This window comes from Haliotis asinina, chromosome 11 (assembly GCF_037392515.1).
Source record: "Haliotis asinina isolate JCU_RB_2024 chromosome 11, JCU_Hal_asi_v2, whole genome shotgun sequence".
NCBI lineage: Eukaryota > Metazoa > Mollusca > Gastropoda > Lepetellida > Haliotidae > Haliotis > Haliotis asinina.
The window spans coordinates 11,217,302-11,236,201 of record NC_090290.1 but is presented as its reverse complement, the minus strand read 5'-3'; the positions used below and the strand labels follow the sequence as shown (position 1 = coordinate 11,236,201).

The 18,900-nt window shown below is 38.1% G+C and overlaps 1 protein-coding gene across 1 annotated transcript in view; it reads right to left on the bottom strand.

Moving 5' to 3' along the window:
- The window catches only part of LOC137255227 (phosphatidylinositol 5-phosphate 4-kinase type-2 alpha-like), a 49,300-nt gene that overhangs the window by 10,692 nt on the left and 19,708 nt on the right, over positions 1-18,900 (bottom strand). Inside the window, exons 3-5 of the mRNA XM_067792659.1 lie at positions 17,179-17,275; positions 14,667-14,816; positions 11,668-11,814 (exon numbers count right to left, since the gene is read on the bottom strand). Coding sequence (XP_067648760.1) covers positions 11,668-11,814; positions 14,667-14,816; positions 17,179-17,275 — 394 coding nt within the window. The remainder of the gene's footprint in view (positions 1-11,667; positions 11,815-14,666; positions 14,817-17,178; positions 17,276-18,900) is intronic.

Here is an 18,900-nt window from a genome sequence, read left to right as displayed (position 1 = left end):
TAGTATCCCCACATTAGCCACGTGATATTATCCACCTGCCAAAACAATCAACATATATCATGACCATATTAGTCACCTGCTACCAATCACCACCATATTAGCCACCTGTTATTACCCATCTGCAAACAATCACCATATATCACCATATTAGCCAACTGCTATTACCCATCTGCCAACAATCACCATACAATATCACATATTAGCCACCTGTTATTACTTACATGCCAACAATCACCATTCATTCATAATACTTAACTCCTATAACCAACTCTGTCAAATTATTAAGTTCAGCCTACAGCGCCCCTGCTCCACCCTTTGAAAGAAAATGGTTACAATCTCTGCCATATTTCAACTCACTGCTGATGGAATAACAGCAGACATATCCCACAGTGGCAAATACCTCCACCATAGCTACACATGCCATGCAAATTAAATGGTCTGATCGCTGGCTTTCAATATTCCTGCAGTAGCAAAATCAATAGATGGTGGTATGGTTTGCTCTCTGCGTACACATCACTGTAACTAATCTCTCCCTCCCTGGTTCCTGAGGGGTGGGGGGAACTAGATGTGGATAGACTTCAGCAGGGATGGAGAATGCTTGAAGAACCAGGCAATACATGATGGCAGGCCATGGTGCCTGTGACATGCTTGGGGAGTTGGGCAATGGTTCCACTCTACAGTTATCCAACTGCCATGTTATTCCTGCTTGTCTGACAGGGTATACTTTGTGTGAGGTGTTACACAGCATATTGATGCACTTGGGGCTTTGGGTAATGAGGGCTTTTGCTGCAGTGCTAATATAAGGGATTGTCTGGAAACAATACACAATTGCTGCCTCTGTGTGTGTCATCACTGTTTTACAATGATGGGATGTATCTATGGATGAACGCATTTACTGGGTTTCAGATGAGTGTATTAAAGACATTGTCTTCTTGTCCAAAAATGTATCAAATATCACCACATTTTCAGCAACCTCTTGTATTTCAACCTTCAAGATCACACATCATCTACACATCCACAATCCCAATATTTGGGATTAGAACAATGTATTTGACGTATCTGATTTTTTTCTATGATGCTCATCATGCAGAACACCAGCACATGGTGCAATATATTGTAATGACATGGTGTGACATCAAACTGCTGATTGTAAACAAATCCTTTTATTTAAGCCCTGAAGCAAATGATATGAAGAGAGTTTATTTCCTGTAATTTAAGCATCAATTATCTCAATTTTAATCTACTTTGCTTATTCTTTTTAAACTATGAGTGTGTTTATTAACAGTCTTCAATACACACTTGTTCCAACACTTAGTAATATTTGAAACACAATGGGAATTAACATCAGGTGGACAACACGAGCTGGATCACATGGCAAAATGATCATGGACATCTTAAGTTCGGAAAATGTCTCTTTAGGTAAAAAAAAGTTTTGCTACTTCAAAGTTAAGTTCAATAGAGCGATATAATTAGATATGTGTTTATTTAAATGCTATGATTACACTAACAGAATAAACTTTGTTGAAATGTCACAGTAGCACTGAAAGTCTCTCTTGAAGTGAACTGTACTTCGTGCCAGCCACCACTGTTTCAAAGTCATGAAGTGGGCTGTACTTCAGGCAAATGACCATTGGCTTGTCTACCATAGACTTGTTACACATCAACTGCTGTGACACAGCTGAAATGGCCTTGAACAATATTCTGTCCAGACACATTATCTTGATATAAAACTTTAGTCAACACTAGGGCATGAACAATGCCAGTTCCTATCAGCAGACTCCTTAATCAGAGATTATGGTCAATCGTTTATCAAGGACATCAACTCATTCATCAACTTGGAAAGGACCAAGCGATCTGATCATACACTCATGGATGTCACTCATGACACAGACACAAGTTCCCAACTGTCAAAAGTACCAATCATTACACTATGAAATGAATACACTCTGTGGTGATTTACATATCATGAATGTAAGTGTAAATGTATACAAATAATTACTGCTTTTGCAATTCATGTTTAACTGAAATAACAAACATGGACTGTTACTGGTTAGGTTGAAACAATCCCGTAGTATGTCTTGTAAACATGCAACTCAGTACGGCAAAGCCATTATGACTAGCACAGGGCCAGCAATCAGGTCATCGCACTTGACAAGACCTTAGTACTCCCCATAACAAACAATGTACACTTGGTCTGGTCTCGTAAATTCATATTTGGCAGTCATGCAATTTAGAACCAGAACCGCTTCTTGAATATATGCTTGTTTTCGGAAATCTGGTACTGGAAGTAAGCTCTGTCTCGTGTACCACAAGTTAAAATGGCACAGATACCAAGATGATAGATACCCTATACATAGTAAGGATTTTACATTTTGATTTATAGCATCACCTTGACCTTCCCACATAAATAAATAAACTGAGGCAGTAGTCATTAGCAGTACCTGGGTTTCAAACCTGTAGCCTGCTTTTAAAGTATCTTCAAACAAATTCTGATATTTTCAAGAAGACAATATGAACAGTTTTCCTTGTTGATAGGGTCCAGGATCACATGGCCACAAATATGATAACCTTAAACTAGGTCAGCAAATTCTGTCCAGATACCATTAGTAACTAGCTGTAAATGGCCTGATGACATGAGAGCAGTGTAAATCAACAAGGTTAATAAGCAGCCTTTAACATGGCGTCTCTACCAAATCCTTGCTGAAAGTCTCATTAATAGCGAATCGGTTACCATCAATTACCTTGTCTGAGCAATTTACTGCCAAGAAAATTGACCCAAAGCTAAGATGCATACCACCCTGCACTGGAAATGACATTATGGGAATATTGAACTTTCTCCATTGTCTTCCAAAACACTTAAGAGTGACAGCATCTCATCAGTCTGCCTTGATAAGCTTGTATTGTGTCGTGGGCCCTGACAAGACAGGATCCATTCCAAGGCCTATATACAGGAGCAAGATGATGAACCATAGTCTAAGTCAATTTGCTTACATTAAGAGCATTCAAAGAAAACCTGAATTCAGGAATATTTAGTGCATGCTCATTTTGTCTTTGCCAATAAAAACTATGAGCTGGCTGAGACATGTACCGATTTTAGAGAGATTAACGTTTTTTATTCAGAATTGATTGCTTCAAGCTTGACTTAAGGAAATGGAACATACTTGCACCTGATGTAACCTTTGGTAATGACCTTGTAGCACCAGACAAAAACAGGTTGCTCCTGCTGCTCAATGTAAAATTAATTTAGAACATCACTACAACAAAAGTATTCTGTTTGAAGCTGACCAAGAAAATGTCAACATGAACTGGGTGCTAGATGGCATAAATTTGAGGCTGCATTCTGCAGCTTCAGTTTGCAGGCAACACTACTGCATTGACAATACTCCAAATTATCACGTGTGGCATGGCATGGCAGGGTGTGGCAGGGCGACCATGGTGTGTTTTGGTGTTGTGTGTTGTGGTAGTGTGTGTGTAGAGGGGGGGAAACAGGGAAGGTAAGACATAATAAAGAGGGAGAGGGGGAAGGAGAGTTGGCTCTGGTCCTTGAAGTTAGGACCTTTCACATTTGAATCAAGAGGCTCTTTACCTTCTAATATCAGGCTTATTATGTGTACCTTAAATGGACTATGTTCCCAGTACGTATATATACATATATACGACAGAAGTCACCAGCCTGTCAGTCCCAGTGTCTGACAGTACATTTCATAATGACTTTGACTGAAGATGTTATTTATGGCATGTGACACTTGTTTCCTGTTTAAAAATCTAATGCTCTTTAATAATTTCACTGCCAATTATAAGAAATGTTAAATCTGAAATGTGTGATGAATTTGATTCTGTGGGTCCTGTGAATTTTCACTGGATCAGAAAGACATCTGAAATGTACAGGACTCAGTGTCCTGTTACTTTGAAACACCATTCATGAGCACTGAGTGAGTGTGTGAGTGAGTGAGTTTAGTTTTATGCCGCACTCAGCAATATTCCCGCTATATGGCGGCAGTCTGTAAATACTGGAGCCTCGACCAGACAATCCAGTGACCAACAACATAAGCATCGATCTGCACAATTGGGAACCAATGACATGTGTCAACCTAGTCAGCAAGCCTGACCACCAGATCCTGATAGTTGCCTCTTACGACAAGCATAGTCACCTTTTATGGCAAGCATGGGTTGCTGAAGGCCTATTTTACCCCAGGACCATCACAGGTCCCTACTGACAGGAACTGTTCAGATATCAGATTCAGTGTTTAACTCCAGGATATTTCAAGGTAACCATCAGTGCTGACGATGTCTATTGTTAGTTTGGCTGCTACCCAGGGATATCTGTGTTACATCAACAACTAAACTGATCCTCAGGGATTCAGAAAAGTGAAAAATATGAACACAGATGAATATCTTGAAGACAACTAATACACTACAGCCAGGTCTACATTTACACCGCTTTTGGAAATTTTCCAGACACATGTCCAGGGACACTGGAAATGGGCTTAACACAATGTAGCCTTGATGGAAAAAGTACCCAAGGTTCCAGCGTCACAAGCAAACAGTCCTGTGACAAGGCTACCTGACCATTCCTCCAAAAGTGATGCAATTTCATTAACATCACAATTATACCAAGCAACCATGAAACTGATTCAGTTCCACAACTCCTACCATACCCTAAAAAGAAGTATCTTCAAGATATCCATAGCCATCAACCATGATATATGAGCCTACTTAAAGGTCACATGCAACCCAAACATCCAACATAATTAAAATACAATAATCAATTAATTATTCATGACAAATAATATACATAGCTACTTGTAAAAAAACAAATAAACAAAATTCTATGCATACAATCGCGATTCAAAAGTGCAATATTTTGTGCTTGGGCTTACTTCCCACAAAATGAAGTCCTCGGGAGACCGAACCCAGTCATAGCGGGTGGGGGTGCACTCAAGAGGAACGACGGCTTCTGATAGGCCGGTTCATTTGCTGATACGCAGAGGACTCATTGTGTGTACAGAAAGATGATCTGTTTGATGGCCATTTCAGAATTATGGCAAGTCACAGGAAAGTAAGATTCTGTATGGATAACAACATCTTTTATTGTACTTGATGAGTCATTTCAGTATGGATTCATATACCGTTGTCAAACAAAATCATATACACTAAAAGAAGTTGTTATCCATAAAGAATGTATATAGAGATGTTGGGTTTTGTAAATACATGTTCTCTGAATTTGCGTTCGATCCAATAAAAAATCATCTCAGTAGATATGGTGAACTACTGCGTGGCTGGAAACTGTCATTCTTTCAAGTAAAAAGCAGGACTTGAAACTGACAAGAGTTTGCACCAGTTTCCGTCAAATCCAGTCATCTGAAAAAAATGGATGTAGTTTGTTTGCAACCCACAGACATACAGCATCACAACTGCCTAATTACATAATGTGGCAGAGACAGGACTCGGGTGCACAGGTCATGAATCAATTTATTTTGTTTATGGCGTATAGCCTGTTAGGTGTTAAGTTCAAATTGTGTGTTCAGTTCAAATTGCATGTGGTCAATGATTGAAGCTGTGTATTGCATATTGTCGTTAGCAGACAGGCAGGCAGACATACTGGTGTCAATAAACAAGACATTGAGCTTTCTCTGTGACAGAGGCTGCTTACCACAATCAACAAGTTTTCTTTTATTTACTTGTTTGAGTACACAACCAAGATTAGACTACTACTCACGACCTCATACTCCGGGCAGGCATACTGTTTAAGCTCTGCAAACCTATTCACTATGCATGCATTGTGAGCGCAGCGCAGCACAGCTGTTGAAACCACTTTTTCCTCTAGCGCTGGGGGAAATTTAGTAAATTGTTTGAACATTGCAGTTTTTTTCAACTTTACAGGTTGAATTGGCATTTTTGATGATTTGTTTCGGTAAGTGCATACCGAAAGGTATCAGAATCTGCAAAGTTGTGTTTTACGTTGCATGTGACCTTTAAGCAGCAAAATGTGAAATCTGAAATTATTGGACAAAACCATTTGTCAACTGTATTGCTGTTTCCTAACACATCAGTCATTTCAGGTCGGTTTTCAACCTATCAAGCTGATGAATAGAAACACAGAGATGACTAAGAAAGGTTCACACCAATGACCCTGAAAAAAAAAACATCATAAGGTTTCCTGTCCTCTTCCCTGAAACTGATCTCACCTGAAACTTTCATTGACTGTACACCAGAATGCCACTCTTGGCGTTAATTACACCACCATGTATGATGGCATCGATCAAAACCAGCAAGAAATGAAAGGAAGTCTTTAAAAGACTGATGATAATTCCACAGGGTTTCAGTCAACAGTGGCAGTTATGACGAAGTCTAGGGGGTGAGGGGCCAAACCAAGCCAATCTCAAAGTCAGGATGGAATGCAATTACTAACAAGTGGACAGAGGTCAAGGTCACACATACTTCAGCCACAAATGGAATTGGATCTCAATACTTTGAGAAACAAACAAGTAGATGACAATGCTTATTTGTTATTCTTATGCAAGACTCTTAAACTATTTTCCTATGACAAAGCAAAAGTTAGGACGCATTACATCTTTGATTCTGCTGCACCAAATGCAGCCTTATTTCATGTGATGTTGGCTACTATGTGCAGGAGTACTCCATACACTCTCCCTGCATCCAGGAGTTGGTGCAGATGGAACCCAGGTCATGGTCATGGGTGGGTCATGCTCACCAGGGCTCCAGATAATTTTTCAACATTGGGAGTATGTACACCTTATTTATTCAACATAGGTGTACTGGACAAACTAGAGCACATTTAGAGCACTGATTGGAATTTAATGGAGTATGTGTAATCTTGTGTTTTGTCTCATAAATATGCACCACAACATTGCTACTCTAGTAACAATTAAACAATACTTTTTCAAATAAATACACCTGTAAATGACTCTAAGATCATACACCATTGCTGTCGTGAACACCTGTTATGTTTTCAAAATTATTTCCTACCACACGCATGTATTTTATTCGTATGTGCCAATATGGTCCTTATCTGGAGCTGTGTTTACTATACAAATCTGACCTACCATGGCTGTCTTACTGAGTACAGACAGCAGAAGACTGGAGCTAAAATGTGGTCCTTTGTAAAGAGTTTTAAGGAAAGACAAGTCATGAGAAACAACAGATGTATTTTAACACCCCATACGTAACGACAACAGTGTAATAGTCAGGTCGCAAACAATCGAGGACTTTGTATTATTATCACATCCGAGATCATGCTCATGTTTAATTCCTACTTGAGAAAAAGATTACTTCTTGTCACATACACGTCTTGTATGTTAAAACAATGTTATTGTAGTTGCAAGTAATTTATTTTCATAAGATTTAACAGTTGTGATTTGCTTGATCTCCAAGTGATTACATCATAAAACCATGTGTTGTTGATTCAGTGATGGTTTTATACATTAAATGAATTAAAATAAAATTAATATTGAAAACTACTTAAGCTGACATGTTCCTGGAGGTGTATCCATTTAATTTTATGTCACATCTTATTTGATGTCAGATTGATATTCCTGGAGGTGTTATAAGGAAAACTATATCTGTTAAATTTTATGTCACATCTTATTTGCATGGTAAATTGAAGTCTTCTTGCTCTAACATTCAGCATCTTCTGATTCGCAAGTTATCCGAGTAACGTCACACATGGCATACTCTCATTATGAAGTAGTTGGTGACACAATAGGTTCAGCGGAAGTTGTAGACTTTTCAGGCAGAGATATTTTTAAGAAATTTCACAATTGCATAGGTATTTTTCGAGTTTAACTAGGAACTTACAGTGCTGCAGTCCAGGCTCTGCCTTTGCGCACAATAATTATTCTTGTGGAATTAAAAATCTAGAAGTTCCAGAAATAATACATAATATTCTTAAACGTCATTATGGACAAGCCCTTAAACTAGCAAAGTTCAATTACATCTTCCAGTTTGCCTATACTTATATTACCACTGTAACATATGAAAAAATAACAACAGCGTGTTAATGTTTTTCATTGACTTCATTTATGTGCTAGGATTTTCTTTGAGTCATTTCACTTTCATTTCACATATAATTGAAACTGACGGTTGCGGTGGAACCATAAAACATCCTGATGACAACATTCTCCACCCACAAACCAATATAATAGATTAACTGTATTTAAGGTTTTGCCCATGGCTGCCCTACCACCTACACATCTCCACAGTGAAGCAATGGAACACAAACACCTGTTATTAACAGGTAAATTCTCAAATTCAGCCCAGGGTAATGAGGACTATCATGCATATCAGCACCTAGTCAGTCCCCTATTCAGCAAGAATAGGTGTAATTGGTGGCTGTCGGCTGTCTTTATTGACTGTATCATGTTGGACTCAACACTAGAGCTTACGAAGTGGCCACTAATTTGGTTGCACACTTTGCCTGAAGTTTTGCTGATTATCAAACCAACAATTAAAAGGTTGATGTTAGGCAAAGAGAAAAACGGTTTATTTAGCCCCTAAAATTCTTAACAGAATTTTTCAGTTATTATTATTGCAACATAAATAATATATTAGGGATATGCTCTTGCCAGAACATGCAGACCAGTCTAAAACTCTGAAACCTGTTGATGTTGCATGAATTGATGGAGAGTGATGATGTTAAGTTGTGTTGATCTATGACCTGCAGTATACAGTGACCCAGGTCATCGTGACCTGACTTCTCCCATTTCCTCCACAAAGCTGTATTCATTACCACATGTTCATGAACCTGCCACTTCATATACAATTCATTAACACAGTGTTAGCCTATCAGCAAGATACACCACAAAACATTCCAACAGGAAGTGAAAGTATTACAAGGATGCTCATGTGAAAGCACTCAGTATTTCCCACGTGAAAGTAAACATGACTCCCAATCAAACCCCTATTCCGGAACAGTGGTAGTAAAGAGGCAGAGGGATAGGAAGGATTTATCTGTCAAAGTCTGCAGCAGATGGCAAAGAAGCAGGCAGTATAAAAAAATTCCAATTCAGAATTATTGATGGTCATCACACCCATACAGTTAAAAATACAGCAAGGCTTTGTCAGAAGACCTGTACTTCGCATAAAGCAGGACCAATATAACCATTGAAGAATTATTACAAAGTTATTTAAAATAGTGAAGCATACTTTTTAAATAAAAAAAAAAACAAATCACAAGACGTATCTTTTGCAAATTTGCCTGCCAATGACACTTATTTGGAAGTCCTACATAAAACTCCTGGATAGATATTCAACATGCAGAATTTTAAACAAAGGGAGGAAAAACAATCCAATGTCCTGGTTAGGTTTCCACTGCAATTGTAAGTCCAAAATTATTTCTTTAAACATATCACATGAACATTCCTCGTACCTTCTTTTCCTTATTTAAAGCTTTACTTAAGAGCTATGGGAGAAAAAAAACTGCCTTTTTTCATCTCATGTCAAAGTGTTGATACCATTTCTATTTTGATCTCCTATGGCTTTTGTCTACCTAATACTGCCAGATGGTGAAAGTGGGAGACCACAAGGAGACAGCATGCAGAATTTGCATGGTCATTGCTTCATGGCATCCAAACAAACATGCCTATCACTTTAAAATTAACAGATCTAAGACTAACACGACATCATATAGTTATTACAACTGGAATGGTAACTCTGCGTTACACATGCCTATATCTTCCTAATAAGGATGTTTACTTTTCTAAACATCCCCATTGCAACATCTCTTTATCCAGAAATTCCCTGCCAAGGAGAATCAATTTGATTTGTTTTCCTGAAGTGGGGACTAGGTGCCACTTTACACCTAACTTGCTTTGTACAAACAACTTCCTTCAACAAGATATAGAGTCATGCAAAAAGTATTCAGATACTTAACGTCATTTAGATAGACTAACATTTTATTTCAGTGAAGCACAAATAATTTTCATGAAGTGAGTTCAGGATGGATCTTTGTCAAATTTGACAGGCAAGTTTGAAGTCATCTCTGCTCTGCTCACATAATGAGTTCAATTCTGCAACCACTATCTAACTAAAGAAATCACATTTAACAACGTATGTATGGTTCCACAATGCACAATCCCAGAGGCCACCTTGTCAGTGGAGTTCAAGGCATACATATGTTGATTAAATTGTTGCCATTTGATAAATGAGCAATGGAAAATTCCACAGAAATTATGTGATTGTAGGTAAGATGATTCTACACAAATGTGCAAAATTTGAACTTGGATCCTACAAAAATTAAATACAAGAAAATAATAGATGCTAGGCTAAATCAACCTGTAAGTCTAAGGAAATTACGTCAAGTGTCCGAATTCTTTTTGCGCGACTCTGGGCCCAGATTTTGGAAGCTCTCTTAGCGCTAAGATTGTCATAAGTGCCATACATTAACAATAACTTACAACTATCTTAACGCTAAGAGGGCTTCGAAAATCTAGGTCCTGTACTTTGAGAAAATTTGGCTTAACTTCGGCAAATGTTTTCAAGAAGTAATAGTCATACGTTATCAAAACAGCATATCCATCTCATGTGACAATCTTATTGGGGGTAGATTACTTACATGAATGTGATACTGATATAAATGGCACATAAACAGCTATTTAAATAGTGTGATTAATACAGGAGAACAACCACAAAATTCAGTGAAAATCTCATGGGTAAAGTCATGCCAGATGATCCTTCAGGCATTCTCTTCCCACAGTGGTTACTTGTCATATCTTCCTACATAACCTCTGTTCTAATACGACCCTTTCATGATGCGAGTATTCAAGACTCGTGATTGGAGGCAATCAGATATAGTAGTGCAATCAGCAACCTTGTTTCAAAAGTGATCGTTCGCAAGATCTGGGTAATATCCGCATGCATCGTGAAAACTAGAACCTCTTCCCAAGCGCGATACTCAAATGTTTCTTCTAGACAGAACTCATTCATCTCATATTTGTTTCTCCACATTGCTTGCATTTGTCAAGTTGAATCTAGGTCGATGTAACACATGTTCTGATTGGAAAGAAAAAAGGGAGATAAATCTGCTGCCATATTTTGCCGCTAGAGTATTTTATGCGAACCGCCAAATATGTCTGTATTAGAACAGAAGTTCGTAGGAAGATATGACAAGTAACCTCTGTGGGAAGAGAATGATCTTCAGGGTGAATGAGACTCTCAACCAACAAGCAGCAGATCCTGCTACAGCTACACTAAACAACTCTTCACTGCATTTCAGGAGCTCTTTAGAACAGAGGACAACAGATGACCAGGATTTTACATGATGCACAAATGTTCGTCCAGTACAAAAGTAGATAATGGATGTAGAAAAACAATGATTGTGAGTTGAAGTACGACCCTGAATGACCCAGAGCCTTCACAACCTAGTCATAACACCAAGTCAGTCCTGGATGGCCAAGACAAAGCAGAAGAAATGATGAGCTCAAAATGCCTCCACAAACAATTCCAAAAAAACGTTCAAACCCACACTACAAATGGATCCTCAGAATCGATATTCTATTATTAAGTAACTCCATACTAAACAAGTTGCTAAAGCCTTTACAGTATATTTTATCCTCCAAAAAACCTAAATATCATACATAAAGTAATGAGCATTCCTAATAGGAGATCATAAGCTGTACCACCCAGGAGGATCAATATGTATGTACTGACCTTCAAATCATACTTTCTGTGTATTCCTAGTCTGGGGCTGAAGATGTTCCTCATCACCACCATGTAGGTCTCGACATCGTTCACTGTCAAGCGGTACATACCCAGGTACTGGGGTAACAGGGTCTGGGCATGCTTCTCCACAATATACTGAAACAAACACCAAGTTGTGACATGGGAGTTTCATAAAACATACATCTGTATGTGTGCCAGGGAATGACTGTGGCATGCTTCTCCACAATATGCTGAAACAAAGACCACGTTGTGACATGGGGGTTTCATAAAACATACATCTGTATGTGTGCCAGGGAATGAGTGTGGCATGCTTCTCCACAATATACTGAAACAAACACCAAGTTGTGACATGGGAGTTTCATAAAACATACATCTGTATGTGTGCCAGGGAATGACTGTGGCATGCTTCTCCACAATATGCTGAAACAAAGACCACGTTGTGACATGGGGGTTTCATAAAACATACATCTGTATGTGTGCCAGGGAATGAGTGTGGCATGCTTCTCCACAATATACTGAAACAAACACCAAGTTGTGACATGGGGGTTTCATAAAACATACATCTGTATGAGTGCCAGGGAATGACTGTGGCATGTTTCTCCACCATATACTGAAACAAAGACCAAGTTGTGACATGGGGGTTTCATAAAACATACATCTGTATGTGTGCCAGGGAATGAGTGAGGCATGCTTCTCCACTATATACTGAAACAAAGACCAAGTTGTGACACTGGGATCCACAAAATACACATCTCTACATGTGACAAGGCATCAGACCTTTGTGTGGATGTATATGTTTAAGTGTATGTGTGATTGTGTTTGGAGAGGTGCTTGTAGTAATCAACCTTTTTAGCCAGTTATTTCATCACAACTGACTGAAAACCATGCAGCAGTTTAACTTTACCACATCCATACATAGTACAGGGGTTCAAAAATATTTTGAAATGCCACTTGCCACAGGGCAAGTGACTTCGAGAAAGTAACTGACCAATTTTCCACTTGCCCTGATTTTTATGACACAATGCGTGATGTTAATGTTTACTGGACCATTTATCGAAGAGTAATAGTTTCACTCTGTACTAGTTCTACTTTATTATTATTGCCAACTTTAATAGCTTCATTGTGAGCAGATATGAAATGAAATCCTAGATTACTTGCAGTTTGAAACCATACATGAAAAGTATCTAGTAGCCAATGGACAAGTAAGGTACCATAATTTGTTTACCTGAAATGAAAACTGACCAGTCCTGGATGTCAGGCGATGGGATTTTTGAACCCCTGATAGTAGTCTACTCTGCACTGACCAGTCCTGTTTTGTATGAAGTGCCATGTGAGCAAGTGAGTTTAGTCTAACGCCGCATTTGGCAATATTCCAGCAGTATTACGGCAGGGGACACCAGAAATGCCATCACACATACAGCCCATGTGGGGAATGGAACCCAGGTCTTCAGCATGTCAAGCTAACACTTTAGTCACTAGTCACTACCCCACTGCCCCAAGTACCATGTGCCAGATAGCAACATGTGCCTCCAAACACTTTCAATATGACATAACCACTGGCCCAATTCACAGAGCAGGTATTCACTAGATCATGGTGGCAGACAGATCTAGTTATAACAACTGGGTGTTAGCGTGGGGAAGCAGAGACCCAATCCACTATCAATTCTTGGAGGAATTGTGGTGAACCATTATCGATTATAATCGAAATATATACATTTTTTGGGTCATCATCAATTTTAAGGGTTTTTTCCAGGTTTTTTTCTAATTAATGTTAATGTAATTATTCTGTTAACCTATACACCAACTATTAATCAGTATATCTCATTATGTTTATATCAGATGTGAAATTTATTCATAGACATGTTACAGTAACATTTAACGTAATGACAAATACCAAACTATGAATACAATGCACATAGCTTTAAGCTGTTGAATATTCGTCAACTCATTCTAAAACAATAAAATTTTGATTTATCAAAAATATGCTTTTTACAATCAGTAACTATTTTTAATCCTTCCTGCAATCATTTTTTATTATTTTCAGTCATCGGAACATCATTCTTGTGTGCAGATTCAGTTTTAGGAACACTCACTTCATTTAGAGTACTGAATGTAATTATGATAGCAGGGTGAAAATCTATATCTTCCTACAGTCCCCAGCATTTTTCAATGTGATGGTAAAGCTATCACAAACTGTCCAGGCTCTATAGACTATCTCACCATAGTCATGCATAGGTTCTCCACTGATTTCTTTCATGTCTCTAGGTAGATTTAGTATATGAAGGGTTTAGTGGAACTGTCAGTAATAATCAATAATCATCTTATGACAGCTATCAATACAATCAATAATGTGGAACAGCATTATTGTTAAAAACTGATATTTTTACAGAAACTATTTCGACTCCCAGAAGTACACAAAGTCATCTGCTGCAGAAATGTAACACAACTTCCTGAATTTTAATTGTTTATCAGACTTCAGTTTCCATACTTGTTATAATTTGATGCTGAATGTGGATCATTGAATAGTGTTGGGAATTGGAAACCAAATCAACTGTCGATAGTCGGAGGACTTGTGGTGACCAATTACGGATGGTAATAGATATATATATATTTTTAATGTAATCACCAATTAATGTTTTCCCCATTTTTTCCCCCCTAATTAATGTTTTATTGTAACTAACACTATCATGATATGAAATGCATGCATGGAAGAAAGACATTAGAATTGCAAGTAAACAATAAATGTTATTAAAATTTTATAATGCACATACCTTTACTCATGTATGTGTTCAGCGAATGTTTGTGAGTATTTATCGCATTTAATGGTTAGTTTACTTCATTCAAGTTTGTTATACTAAAACAACAAAATTCCTATTAATGGAAAATGTCTTTTACAATTGACAATTATTCTTAATCCTCCTTTTGATCAATTTTCGATTATTTTCGATCATCAGAACGACCATCAATGAATATTCTGCAGCACTCACCTGGTGATACTGTTTAAGTACATGGTGCATCTGCTCCACCTCCTCACTGACCAGTGTTTTTATAAAGAACTTCTTGTCTTGGGACATTAACATCCGAGCGCCGCTTCTACCCGGTGAGTCGATGTAGTGGGGCTGTTTGGTCAGCGAACTCTGTCAACATAAGATGTCACTGGCTTAATTTGTCTTCTAGCAGGATGACCAAGATATTTTATTAATTAAGCTTCTCTATTCTTTCCATACAAGTCATGAGTAAGGGATCTTTAATGATTCCAAAACATTGAGTGAGTGTTGGCGAAAATCAACAGTATGAGTACAGTGCTGACCGTCATGGTAACCTAAGAGTCAATGTCACAAACATTTGTGAGTATCCAGCATGGCTGAGGGATGCCAAGCAAACTTTGCAAAGCAGATCATGTAACCCGTTAAAGACTTCTCCAACCAAGCCCATGACATGTGGTGCTCTAACTGAAACTCCAAAATTCCAACTTCATATTCCTTTACAAACAGTGTGAACTAGAAAAGTTTAATTTATGACAACTGTTTGATTCCATGACTTCTTTTTAGAAAATGCAAGTTTCCACTTTTCAGGAGTGCTGCAATTTTCTACTATAGAATATTCATTTCTCTGCTCAAGAATGTTAGAAATGTAGTGCAGAAAGTTGTATAGGAAATGTGCAAGGACAAGCAAAAGAAAGTTTTGCACCAGTGTCCTTCGTACTTCTTCAGGAAATGACTGACTGTTATAAACCATATAAATTACCCACATTTTAGCTTATTTATTCTATGCAAAAAGAACTTTTGCAGGTATCCATTTCAGGTTTTCCTTCAAGAACAGGAAGCATCTTAATGATGAAGCTTAAAAAGCTTGGCAGTAAAGGTGAAACAGCATACAGGTGTGCTGCCCTTGGTTCACCTGTACCAGGCAATCAGGCAATCTACACCACCTGTCTCACCTGTACACACAATCAGAATCAGGAACTCTACTCCGGATCCCTGTATATACAACCTTCCATCCCCATCATACTTTGTTGGTGGTAACATCAAGTACAAGCATCTTCATATGATAATCAAGACATTCAGCAAAAATTCAAAATATGCCTACAAGTAGCATTTCTACCACTACTGTTGTCAGCAGTGAGTAAATGTATTTAAGTCATTGTCAGTATGTCATGCCATCAATGAAGGAACATCTGGACTGTTAAGTATTGAGGTGGACCAGCTTGATGTGAAGAAAAGCCAACATTCCTCCTGAAATCAATGCTGAGATGCAGTGCAATCTGGTAACACAAATCCAAGGTCGGTGTAGCAAACATAAACGAAACTGCCACCATCCCTCATGAACTATGGTCCAAACAGTGCACTACAGCTGTGATCAGTTCTCCAGCTTCACAACTCAGCATCATGCCATACAGCAAGCTCAACAAAAGATGATCGCAACAAACGCTAAAACAGACCCATAACAATCATAGATCCAAAGTTGCTTTGTGTGATGAGGCCATGGGCAGCTCTTTAACAGTCCTTTTCTAAACAACATTCTTCCAAACAAACCTGATATGTTGTCTTGTTTAGTCAAGATCTCCTGAACATGGAGAATCAAGAATCATCTTTTTGTGAATGGAGTGTACCCAAGTACCAATCACAATCATGTTAAGAAATTGTCATTTGGGTCATAAACAACAGTCACTACCTTGAGGACTTTTGTTGACTGCAACATTTAGAGTGAGAAAGCGAGTGAGTGAGTTTTCTTGCCTATCACTGCAACCTTTGAGAAATGTATTTAAATCCGTGGTAACCAGTTGCAAACAGCATACACACAGTTTTTTGCCAAACTGAACAGTGACAAACACCAAGGTTGCATATTGCAACCACCTGATTCTTAATTCAGTCAGCTCTCACAACAAGCAGTAGCAGCCCTGTTCACACATACGCCAAAAACAAGAACCCACACATAAGAACTGGTTTCCTGCGACCTTTTCTGACACTGATTCCCAGTGGTAAAGCATTGCAGGAATGGAATAGTGTGTCTTTACCTGGATTTCATTCCTCACAGACAATCATTGGTTGCTAGGGACCATTTCCAGCCCAGACTCCTAAACACCATGAGTGTTGTGAACTATTGAATGCCTCTTTTCAAAGATAAATAGGTGTGCATAGATTCATTTGCAGAGATTCATTAACAGGGCTCATTTTAGTGCTTTCTTACTTGCTATGGTGCAACCCAATTCTACAAGGTACAATCTAGTTGCAAGTCTAACTTGCATCAGGTGCAAGTAAATTTTTTAGTGAGTAAACTCCTGAATAAATCATTCAAATAATTCAAAAGCATATTTCTTTCTTTACACATTGCATTAAGAGCAGCATATCTTGAATATGTATGGTGCAACTAGGTTTTTATCTTAGGTTGCACCTTGTGCAAGTGGGTTAACCACTCTTAAATCGAGCCCTGATTTAAGGTTCGGCTCAGTAAGTAATGTTGACTAAGAATGCAGAATCAATTTACATTAGCACTCACCATATACTCAAAGTCGTCAATCCCAAACCGCTCCCTCAAGTTCTTGAACACAATTGGGCAGTACTCTTTCACTTTGAAGTGACTTGGCATGTTGTCTCTGAAAAACATGCCAAAAACATTCATAGTCCTCTTAAATTTAGGAATAGCTTTGATACAACCTGTCACTTTGCATACTAGAACTAGAAGTAGATACGTATAAAACATTTGTAGTTATTAAAGACAGCTATGCATACATTGCTGATACCTATAATTTAGTGCATGTTTCCTTGGTAACACCACAATCAGCAACATTCCTAGTGATGTGATAGTGGTCTGTACATATCAAGTCTGGACCAGACAATCCATTGATTAACAGCAAGATTTACATAGGTGAGATAGAATGACATGTCTAACTGCGTCAGCAAGCCTGACCACCTGATCCTGTTGTGTTCCCAACATGAAATCAACTTCAGAAATTCACCACCAAATTTTACACTAAAGCTTATTCTGTGTTTAAAGAAATCTTTCAAATTGGTTGATAAGAGAAGGGGAACACTAATAAGAGAAACCTGTCTGAACATGTTCTTCCAATTGATAATGATTAACTAACATTTCTGTCTGGGATACTTCCAAATTCCTAGATGAAGATATAAGACGGAGAGTATGTTTGATCAAATGCCATCAAAACATTTCCAAACTATCTTCCCATAAAACATGAAAGGGGACTGAGGATAGAATGTTGTTATACCAACCTGCCAATAAATATATTCATTAAGTACATTAATATACTCACAAAAAGTCAAGCAGTGTACATTTCTAGTCTCATCACATTTTCATTTATTGAAATTGCAAATCAAGCAATAGAAAGATAAAACGTACACAGAATTTACAAAATGAAATGAAATGGTATTGACCAACAATAAACTTACAAATCATCAAATGCAAGTACCCATGAAACAGTTGAGCAAAATGTGCTGCATTGATGGAGCAAAATGTGAGGGTTAAATCAGTTTTGGACAGTGACGCAGCGTTTAATAATACTTGCGATCACCATAAGCATGAATGCAAGCTTTGCATTGACCAAATGAGCTCTTATTGTAGCTGTTTGTAAAATGTTCAGTAATGTCTGCTCAAGGTCTTCCTGAGTCAGAAATTGAACAAGGAGACTGAAAATATGACTTCCAATAATGCCATTTTCATTAAGATCAGGTGACCTTGCAGGCCAGTCCATATGCGTCATGTTGATGATCTGAACAACATCACTGACAACTCTCAGCCATAATCATCCATGGATGGACATCCATAAAAATGAACTTAGGCCCCGCTTGTCCCAGAGGAATGATTACAGGTAGGTTTACACTGATCAAGTATTCTGTCATACAGACCCTGAAGCATATATAGCCAAGAAAGCCCTCACAAGTCTAGAAGATGTGGCAAGTCTAGATTTCCTTAGCTTCAGGAAAATGAAGAAAGTCTCAGGGCTCCATTTCATTACATTATTTGTTTTCACTATGAACGTTTTTTTCAGTAAAATATGTTCATTTCAGAGACTAGCTGTTAGTCTAACTGATTAGGGTGTACGTGTGAAGAGAGTGCCACACATGCATGCTGTTTCTGAGGGTGGTTGTGTTTGGGTCATGTTGTCAATGTTATCATGGTTATCAGATAAATCAATTTGACTGTCACTAAAGGTTATGTATTCTATATTTCATATAACATGATGGCACAAATCACTATAGAGAT